Below are 10934 nucleotides of genomic sequence, written 5' to 3' on the forward strand. Positions count from 1 at the left end.
CTTGCTTGTTAGTCTCTCTGTGTTAGCAAGATTGCTCAAAAAAAATATGAACGGATTTTGATGAAATTTTGTGGAATGGTGGGCCATGAGCCGAGGAAGATATAGTAAACTCTGGGCCGGATCCAGAGTATCCCACACAGTATCTTCAAATGTTCTCAATGAATTTCAGTGAAATTTTGTGGAAGGGTGGGCCATGGACCAAGAAATAATTGATTAAATTTGGGGGAGGAACCGGATGCAGATCCTTATCCTGTATCTACGGATCCGAATGCGGATCCCTTTTAATGGCAATGGCACTGGCACAGGTACGCGCTGTCTGAACGTGTAACTGTCCGTCTGTCTATCTATCTATCTGTCTGTGTATCTGTCAGTCTGTCTGTCTATCTATCTATCTAACTGTCTATCTATCTATGCCTATCTAGCCTTCCATCTCTGTCTCTGTCTATCTGTCTGTCAGTCTGTCTATCTATCTATCCATCTACCTATCTATGTCTATCTGTCCATCCATCTCTATCTATCCATCTGTCTATCTGTCTATCTATTTATATGCATGCCTCAGACTCCACACTACCTCATTATCTTTTTGATTTCACGTCTCTCTCTATAATTAAACCTACTGTGATAATTGACAATAAATATAACTCCTGTCTAATTACATACAAGATGATCATTTCCTAAGTCACATTATTTACGTCTATAATTATTTTGTTAAAGATGTGATTATATTTTTGATTGAGCGAGACTATTGGATTTTTTTTTTGCAATAAAGAAGGAACCAAAGGCTATTCCTGATGTCACTTCCGGCTTCTTACCTGTCTTCCTCTGCCCACCTGTGTACCTTGAGTCTTTACCTGTGTGATTGCTTCGTCAGGGGTAATTTTAAGGTGTGTGTGTGTGTGTGTGTGTGTGTGTGTGTGTGTGTGTGTGTGTGTGTGTGTGTGTGTGTGTGTGTGTGTGTGTGTGTGTGTGTGTGTGTGTGTGTGTAGTGTACTTGTTCCTCTTCAGGCTTGGTTTACGTGTGTGTGTGTCTTAATGGGTAGTTCGGGAAATAAATCGCTAAGGAAGAAGTGTTAGGGAACTTCGTAACTCATCTGGTGTTGATTGGACTATAATACCGGAGTTGTTCCAAGGATGAGGGGGATAATGGGGGCCAAGAAAGCTCCGTAACACCTTTTCCTAAGCGATTTAGTTTGTTTATTACTCCTTTATGTCCTGTTCTGTAATGCATACATCCTTCCAACGTTCCAATCACACTCTGCATCAGTAACTTGGAAAAGGATATTAAAAAGCCATATCCAGAAATTCTCTCTCTCTCTCTCTCTCTCTCTCTCTCTCTCTCTCTCTCTCTCTCTCTCTCTCTCTCTCTCTCTCTCTCTCTCTCTCTCTCTCTCTCTCATTCAATCGTCCCACCAACAGAAGCAAATGTATCCATTCTGTATCAACCCCCATCCATCCCATCATCAATTCTAGCCATCCACTACCACTCCTATCCCCCTCTCTCACTTTCTTACAAGACCTTACACACGTCCTATCCTTGTTCTTTACTATCCCAGAGCCAGTTCAGGACCACTTTCGCGCGCTGATAATGAGGCGATAAGCGCTATCAGGATTGGTTACCCCGCAGTGGTGAGGTGGGATGGCTAGGTGGAGAAATATACCACGCTGTTCAACCCTGGGACGAGATGTTAAGGAATGGAGAGAGAGACAGACAGATAGACAGACAGACAGACAGACAGACAGACAGAGACAGAGAGGCAGACAGACAGAGACAGAGAGAGTATGTGTGGGAGAGGAAGTGCTTATGTGGGTGGTTGTATATCGGTTTGTGGGAGGTGTGTATGTGTGTGTGTGTGTGTGTGTGTGTGTGTGTGTGTGTGTGTGTGTGTGTGTGTGTGTGTAAGTGTAAACGTGTATGCATGTCACGAAATGCAAAGCGTTCCTTAAGCAATGCACTTTTATCCTTTTGTTTTCATTTTTTTCACCTTTACCGTGCCTGTCAGGTTAATTACAGGTGAGTCTCGCCAGGCAGTAATCTTGCTCACGTGAGGGCGGTGTGAACGGAATGAGGGGTGGGAGTAAGATCGCCGCTTAACCTCTTTCGCTCGAGGACCATCTTTGAGTCATCTTGCATCCTCCAGACGATTTTCTTCCTCTCCCGACCGATCTCTCGTAGTGAAGGGGTTGTTGAAATTTATACCCAACCCCCCACCTCTAAAATTCTCTCCTCATCTCCATCAATTACCAAAATAATCATGTTTTCAGTGAGGGTATGACATATTTGATAATTATACAGATTTTATCACCTCACTCATTAAGCCTTTGATTAGTAACATATCCTTCTCTGCTACACCAGTTATCATCCCACACAGTCTTACAGTGGGAAATTATAGTGTCCATAATTATACATAAGTGTCCACAATTATACCTTAGTGTCCATAATTATACCTTACAGTGTCCACAATTACACCTTAGAGAGGGAAATTATAGTGACCACAATTATATCTATTATATTTGCTCTCTCACTAGACCTTGAGTGAGCATAATACTTCACTGCCACACAAATTATTACGTGGAGAGACAGACTGACAAATGAGGAAGTGAAGGAGCGTTGTGGTGTGGCTGTGGATGTGATAGGGAGCGTTAGGAGAAACACACTGAGGTGGTTTGGCCATGTGGAGAGGATGGAGGGTGAGAGACTGACGAGGAGAGTGTATGTGAGTGAGGTGGATGTGGAGTTACATGGAGAGACAGACTGACAAATGAGGAAGTGAAGGAGCGTTGTGGTGTGGATGTGGATGTGGATGTGATAGGAAGCGTTAGGAGAAACACACTGAGGTGGTTTGGCCATGTGGAGAGGATGGAGAGAGAGAGAGAGAGAGAGAGAGAGAGAGAGACTGACGAGGAGAGTGTATGTGATTGACGTGGAGAGGGGTGAGAGGGAGGTGGAGGCCAAGGATGAGATGGAGGGATGGAGTGGAGAGGTATATGAGAGGGGGGGGGTGAGCTGGGAGCAGGGCAGTGAAATGGCGTTGGATAGGGCGACATGGAGGCGATTTGTTTGTGGGTTATCAATACACTTAAACCATCGCTATTCTTCCACCATCACACAGAAATAATCCGCCAAAATGATCCGTATAAAATATAACTCCTCTTTGCTGTTATCCGAATTATCAGCCCACACCAGCAGACAGAGCATCATATTTCCTTTAGTACAAATCAAGAATCCACTCTACTTACCTTTGAGGGCCTCGGCAGGTAAATTAGAGAGGTTAATTAGAGCATGTAAATTAGAACAGGTTAATTAGAACAGGTAAATTAGAACACAGGTTAACTAGAACACAGGTTAATTAGAACACAGGTAATTAGAACACAGGTTAATTAGTCAGGTAAATTAGAACACAAGTAAATTAGAACATAGGTAAATTAGAACACGTTAATTAGAACAGGTAAAGTAGAACACAGGTTAATTAGAACGCAGGTTCATTAGAACACAGGTAAATTAGAACGCAGGTTAATTAGAACACAGGTTAATTAGAACACAGGTTAATTAGATCACAGGTAAATTAGATCACAGGTTAATTAGAACACAGGTAATTAGAACAGGTTAATTAGAACACAGGTAAATTAGAACACAGGTAATTAGAACACAGGTTAATTAGAACGGGTAAATTAAAACAGGTTAATTAGAACACAGGTTGATTAGAACACAGATTAATTAGAACACTGGTAATTAGAACACAGGTTATTTAGAACAGGTTAATTAGAACACAGGTTAATTAGAACACAGGTAATTAGAACACAGGTAAATTAGAACAGGTTAATTAGAACACAGGTAAATTAGAACACAGGTAAATTAGAACACAGGTTAATTAGAACACAGGTAAATTAGAACGCAGGTTAATTAGAACACAGGTTAATTACAACAGGTTAATTAGAACACAGGTAATTAGAACACAGGTTAATTAGAATACAAGTAAATTAGAACACAGGTTAATTAGAGCACAGGTGAGCTAGCGGGCGGTTAGAACTCGGATCCGCATCACTTCCGGCTCACTAACAACCCTAATTAGCCACATAATAGACAGGTAATTGGGGGGGTAACACTGCCGTGAGTAATTATCCCTGCCATTCCGTATCTTTGGCCGTCCATAATTACCCTCCATAAATAGCCATTAGCCAGCCTTCGCGTCATTGCCTTCGTGTACGTAATTGTCCGTGATTAGACTGATAAGGTAATGGTGTAATTATTTTCATCCGACAAATTACTTTCTTCTCGTTTTTCTTTACCTCGTCACTCCGATGATGCTTTTAATATATATCTTTTTTTACGAATTTTTCTTTGAGTTTTCCTTTTTCTGTTTTATTTATTTTTTTTTCGGTTTTTCTTTTGAGTCCCTTTTCTTTCTTTTTTGTTTTTTTTTTGTTTTTTTTTTATCTTCCTGTTTTTTTCAGATTTTTGGTTTTTCATTTTTCTTATTATTTTTTCGATTTTTTCCTTATTTTTTTCGGTTTTTTCTTGAGTTTTTTCTTCTTTTAATTTTTTTTTCGATTTTTCTTCTTTTTGTTTTTTTTTATTTTTTCGATTTTTTTGTTTCTTGTTTTTCTTCATTTTTCGTTTTAATATTTTTCCAAATTTTTTAGTTCCTTTTTTTCTATTTTTTTCTATTTCTCAATTTTTCCTTGAGTTTTTTCTTCTTAATATTTTTGCGATTTTCTTTTTTTAATATTTTTTTTTATTTTTGGTCTTTCTTTTTTTCTTTTTTCGATTTTTTTCTTGAATTCCTTTTTTTCTTTTTAATATTTTTTCGATTTTTTTTGAGTTCCATTTTTCCTTTTTTAAATTTTTTCGATTTTTTCTTCATTTTTTTTTCTTCTTTCTTCTTAATATTTTTTAGATTTTTCTTCTTTTTTTTAATATTTTTCGATTTTTGGGAGGTGTCTTTTTTTTTTTCTTATTTCAATTTTTTTCTTGAGTTCCTTTTTTTCTTTTTCTTTTCTTTAATATTTTTTTCGATTTTTTCTTGTTCTTTTTCTTTTTTCTTTTTAATATTTTTTCGATTTTTCTTTTTTCTTTTTAATTTTTCGATTTTTTTGAGTTTCTTGTTTTTCTTCTTTTTTGTCAATTAATTTTTTTTCTATTTTTCTTGAGTTCCTTTTTTTCGTTTTCTTTTTCGCTGCTTTACTTTAATGACGCAATTCATAGTTTCTCGTATTTTTTTCCTTTATTTTCATACCCTTATTCGTCCCAAAAAAAAAAAAGCCCATGTGTAGTAAAGGAATTTTTGAAGATTTTATTTAGTTTGACCATTCGAAAAAAATAAATAAATAAAAAATTAAAAATCATTGGTAGGTGTTTAAAAAATCTCAAAAATTCTGTCATCGAACTGAAAGGGCTAATCACTTCACTCCGAGGATGTATTTTTTTTTTCTCTCTCTCTCTCTCTCTCTCTCTCTCTCTCTCTCTCTCTCTCTCTCTCTATCCATCAACTCCTTCATCCCTACCATCCATCCATCCATCCATCCATCCATCCATCCATCCTTCCTTCCTTCCTTCCTTCCTTCCTTTCATCCATCCATCCATCCATCCATCCATCTAACTATCTATTTATCTATCTATCTATCTATCTGTCTATCTATCCATCCATCCATTCACTACCCCCCACCATCCACTCCATCTATCATGCCACTCAGATATCAGTCCTTCACTCTTTCTCCATCACTTCCTGCCACTTATCCTGTCAGCTCACACTTCCATCCATCTATCCCTATCCATCCATCTATCCATCTCACCTACCATCCCTCCCCTTCCCCCTGCCCCTCCCCCTTCCCCTCCCTCCCCATTGACGCCCCCCCTGATCATCACGTTAGGGCGGGGGAGGTGGGGGGGGGAGACGCCACACTGAGAGGTGAAATGGGAAAGGTGAGATGTTGATGACTTGAACAGGAAGACAATTTGGAGGGACGGAGAGAAGGAGGGATGGAGGGAAGGAGGGATGGAGAGAAAGAGGGAGGAAGGGAGAAAGAGGGAGAGAAAAGGAGGGGAGACTGGAGAGGGGAGCGTTCTGTGAAGGGAGGAAATTTGGGAAAAGGAAGAAGGAAGGATATGTTGATGGCGACTTGTGCAAAGGGAGGAAGGGAAGGAAGGAGGGAAGAGGAGAGGGATGGAGGGAAGGAGAGGGGAAATGGAGGGAAGGGGAGAGAAAGGAGAGATGGAGGGACGAAGGGGAGAAAAGGAGGGATAGAAGAATTGAAAAGGAGATTCGACAAGGGAAGAAGAGAAAGGAAAAAGGATGGTGAAGAAAGGAAGTGGTGAAAGAAAGGAGAGAGAGAGAGAGAGAGAGAGGGAGAGAGAGAGAGGGAAAGGAAAAGAGGGATGTTTGAATGGAAGAATGAATGATGGATGAAGGAGAGAGAGAGAGAGAGAGAGAGAGAGAGAGAGGGAGGGAGAGAGAGAGAGAGAATTAAAGATAGGGAAGGAAGAACACAGGAAGAAAGATAACGACAAACTAGTAGAGAAAAATAATATTGGTGATTCTCTCTTACATTCCTCTTCTCTCCCCTTCCCTCTCCCCACCCCTCCATCTCCTCCCCAATCCCTCCCTCCCTTCCTCCCCTTCCCTCCATTCCCTTCCATCCCTCCATTCACTCTTCCTATTTCCTCCTCTACTATTCCTTCACTTCATCTCCCTTTCTCATTATTCATTTCCCTCTCCATTCTCCTCTCTTTCTCCCTCTTCTCTCCCTTGCCCCGTGAGAGGAGGAGGGAGGAGAAAGAAGGAGGTAGTGAAGGAGGGAAAGGTGAAGGAAAGAGGAGGGAGAAGGAGGAGAGAAGAGAAGGAGAGGGAGAGGAATATGTATGCAAATGTGAGTATATTTGCATGACCAAGGCGCATCTTAAAGCAGTCGAGGAGTAGAAGGAAGGAGGGAAGGAGGGAAGGAGGGAAGGAGGGAAGGGATGGAGAGAAAATAAGGAGGGAGGGAGGGAGGGAGAGAAAAAGATATATGATGGTATGAAGTAAGGATGAGAAATTGATCTTAGATTGAGTTGTCTTAGAGAGAGAGAGAGAGAGAGTCTTGTTCTCTCTCTCTCTCTCTCTCTCTCTCTCTCTCTGCAGTAAATCACCAGAAAATTAATGTTAAAAAAAAAAAAACGAAAATCAATCAATAGTTTCAGAATGACTGTGTTTTTTTTTTTGGTGTTTGGAGAGTAATTTTTTTTTTCGTTTTTATTTTTTTCATATTTTTTCGTCTTCGTGTTTTCTTCTTCCTTTCTTCTTTTCTGCCTTTATTATTATTATTATTATTATTATTATTATTATTATTATTATTATTATTATTATTATTATTATTGTTATTATTATTATTATTATTATTATTATTATTATTATTATTATTATTATCATTATTATTATTATTATTATTATTACTATTATTATTATTATTATTATTATTATTATTATTATTATTATTATTATTATTATTATTATTATTATTATTATTATTATTATTATTATTATTATTATTATTATTATTATTATTATTATTATTATTGTTATTATTATTATTATTATTATTATTATTATTATTATTATTACTATTATTATTATTATTATTATTATTATTATTATTATTATTGTTATTATCATCATCATCATCGTCATCATCATCACCATCATCATCACCATTATTGTTATTATTATTATTATTATTATTATTATTATTATGTTCTTGTCACTGTTCTTCTTTGTGTTCTTCTTATTGTTTGGGCAAAAATAACAAGCAGATGTCAACTTTAATACCGGATCTCTTTACTAAGGGAGAGTGACCGGTAGAATTCACCTTTTCCCATGATGGCGATGTACGAAATGGGAAGGTGTGTGTGTGTGTGTGTGTGTGTGTGTGTGTGTGTGTGTGTGTGTGTGTGTGTGTGTGTGTGTGTGTGTGTTGAAAGAAATCATCATATTTTTCAAGGTTGCAAAGGAGTGTGTATGTGTATGTGCGTTTGGTTACTTGTGTGCATTTGCATTTGTACATGTGTGTGTGTTTGTTTGCTTGCGTGTGCGTGTGTTTGATTGCATAAGTTTGTGTGTGTGTGTGTGTGTGTGTGTGTGTGTGTGTGTGTGTGTGTGTGTGTGAAAGAGAGAGAGAGTCTGTGGGTGGGTGTCTGTTTATGTGCGTATGTGTGAATCTATGAGTGTGTGTATGTATGTATGTATGTGTACGGTTTTCCCACACACACATGTACATCTTCGAGGACGTACATGTGCATCTTCCCTCAACCCCTTCTCCCTTAAGACGATTTTCTTGATCTTACGAAAAATCCTATAGAGGGATTAATAGAGGAGAGATTTAACCCCTCCATGTCCATAAATCCCCCCATAAATCCTCCATGTCCATAAATCCCCCATACCCAAAAAAATCCCCCAGGCTGAATAAAATCGTCTGAAGCCAGGAAGAAGGGGGTAAAAATGACTCTCTCTCTCTCTCTCTCTCTCTCTCTCTCTCTCTCTCTCTCTCTCTCTCTCTCTCTCTCTCTCTCTCTCTCTCTCTCTCTCAATGGCGTCTTAGTACTGAAGGGGTTGAGAGGGCCTTGTTTGCGTGGTTCTCTCTCTCTCTCTCTCTCTCTCTCTCTCTCTCTCAGGAATGCAACCTCGGTGTGTATGTTAGAGTTACCCCGTCAAGGAGAGCTGGCGTGGAGGAGGCAGGTGGAGGGAAGTGGAAGTGGAGGAGAGAAGTGGAGGAAAGGGAGATGATGGAGGGAAGTGGAGGTAGAGGGAAGTGGAGGGAGAGGGAAGTGGAGGTGGAGGGAAGTGGAAGTGGAGGGAAGTGGAGGTGGAGGGAAGTGGAAGTGGAGGGAAGTGGAGGTGGAGGGAAGTGGGGGTGGAGAGAAGTGGAGGAGGAAGGTGGAGAGAAGAGAGCAAGAAGATAAAGGTGGAGGAGGAAGTGGAGGAGGAAGGTGGAGAGAAGAGAGCAAGAAGATAAAGGTGGAGGAGGAAGTGGAGGAAGGAAGTGGAGGCAAGGAGAGGTAGTGGTGTGGAGGAAGGAAGTGGAAGAAAAGAGAAGTGGAGGAAAAGAGAGGTGGTGGAGAGAAGTGGAGGAAAAGAGAGGTGGTGGAGAGAAGTGGAGGAAAAGAGAGGTGGTGGAGAGAAGTGGAGGAAAAGAGAGGTACTGGAGGGAAGTAGAGGAGGGAGGAGAGGAGAGAAACAGGGAGAGAAAGAGAGACACAATCCATCCTTAGATATCAATGTAAAAGAGAAAGAAGAGGAGAAAGACAAGGGAGAAGAGAGAGAACAGAAATTGAAGAAAGAAAGCAAAAAATTCATGAACCAAATCCATCCTTCCCACAGCACTTCTTCGTGACTAGCCTCGTAGTCAAGTATTCACCTAGTATTACAACTCAGCAATTCAAGATGGAGAGATGGCAATTTTGGGCCAAGTTAGAGCAATAGGAGTATAGGAAGTGGGGAAGAAAGAGAAATATTAGTAAGAATAGAGGCAGGAAAACTCAGAATAAGGAAAAGAGAAGTTAGTGGGGAAAACATCTTAAGGAAAAGGGTAAGAATTCGTGAAGACAGGAAAATGATGGAAGAATATGGGTGAGGAAAAGAAAGGTGGATTTTATGTGGCGAAGAGGCAGGATACGTGAGAGAGAGAGAGAGAGAGAGAGAGAGAGAGAGACAACAGAAGAATCGATACAAGAAAGAGAGAGAGGAAAAAGGACATCAGAGGAGGAGGAGGTGGAGGAGAAGAAGAGAAGGAAGAAGAAAATGATGAAGAAGAAGAAGGAGGAGGAGGAGGAGGAAGAGGAGGAGGAGGAGGGGGAAGGAGAGAAGGAAGAAGAGGAGAAGAAGAAAATGATGATGAAGAAGAAGAGGGGAGAGGAGGGGGAGGACGAGGAGGAGGAGGAGGGGGAGGAGGAGGAGGACGAGGAGCAGGCAAAATACGCAAGAAAGACTAAGCAAATGGGAAGAAAATAAGGACCCCCCGTGACGGAATAAAGAGCGTCTCCGTCACCATTATTTGCGGAAGACGTCCCTCTCTCCCTTATTACGACCTCCTGATGCCATGTTACGCTGGAGCCCTCGTGACGCGCCAAATTCGCCAACGTCAAATCTCCGCCAAATGAGAAATGCGAGTTTCCCTTTATGGCTGTCCCTTTAAGACGTAAAAAATAAAAAGAAAGAAAGAAAGATAGGAAAGGAAAGAGAAATGGGTGGATGTGCAGTTGGAGTTTATGTGTGTGTGTGTGTGTGTGGGTGTGTGCATTTTCTTTCATTCTACGTGTGTGTGTGTGTGCGTGTCTGTGTGTACTTGTGCCTGTGTGCGTGCGGGAGAAGCCGGTATCCTGAGCTACCACAAAAAAAAAAAAAATGAAAAAAAATAACAGGGGGCATAATGGCGGGGAGAGAGAGAGAGAGAGAGAGAGAGAGAGAGAGAGAGAGAGAGAGAGTTATTATATTTAAAAGATTCTAATGTAGTAAGAGTTAAAATAAATAAATAAATAAATAAAAATAAAATAAAGGCAATAGAGTCATTTATTATTATTATTATTATTATTATTATTATTATTATTATTATTATTATTATTTTTATTATTATTATTATTTCTATTATTATTATTATTATTTCTAATTGTTATTATTATTATTATTATTATTATTATTATTATTATTTCTATTATTATTATTATTATTATTTCTATTATTATTATTATTATTTCTATTATTATTATTATTATTATTATTATTATTATTATTTTATTTTCTACACTATTTTTCCTTTATTTCTTTGTTAGTTTTTTATTTCTTTTTTTTAGGATCTCGTCTTTTATTTTCTTTATTTTTAAGGTCAATTTTTTCTTTATTTTTAAGGTCAATTTTTTTCTTGATTTTTGGGGCCAATTTTTTTTTTATTTTTAGGGTCAATTTTTTCTT

At 38.9% G+C, this 10934-nt stretch overlaps 1 protein-coding gene across 1 annotated transcript in view; it reads left to right on the forward strand.

Annotated features, from left to right (window-relative positions):
• The first annotated feature begins 235 nt into the window (after positions 1 to 235).
• Positions 236 to 10934, forward strand: part of LOC145417401 (uncharacterized) — a 109090-nt gene continuing 98391 nt past the window's right edge. The window contains exon 1 of the mRNA XM_080286079.1: positions 236 to 305. Coding sequence (XP_080142205.1) covers positions 236 to 305 — 70 coding nt within the window. The remainder of the gene's footprint in view (positions 306 to 10934) is intronic.

This window comes from Coenobita brevimanus, chromosome 110, assembly GCF_032717465.1.
Source record: "Coenobita brevimanus isolate Jiangsu-jjx chromosome 110, ASM3271746v2, whole genome shotgun sequence".
Taxonomy (NCBI): domain Eukaryota; kingdom Metazoa; phylum Arthropoda; class Malacostraca; order Decapoda; family Coenobitidae; genus Coenobita; species Coenobita brevimanus.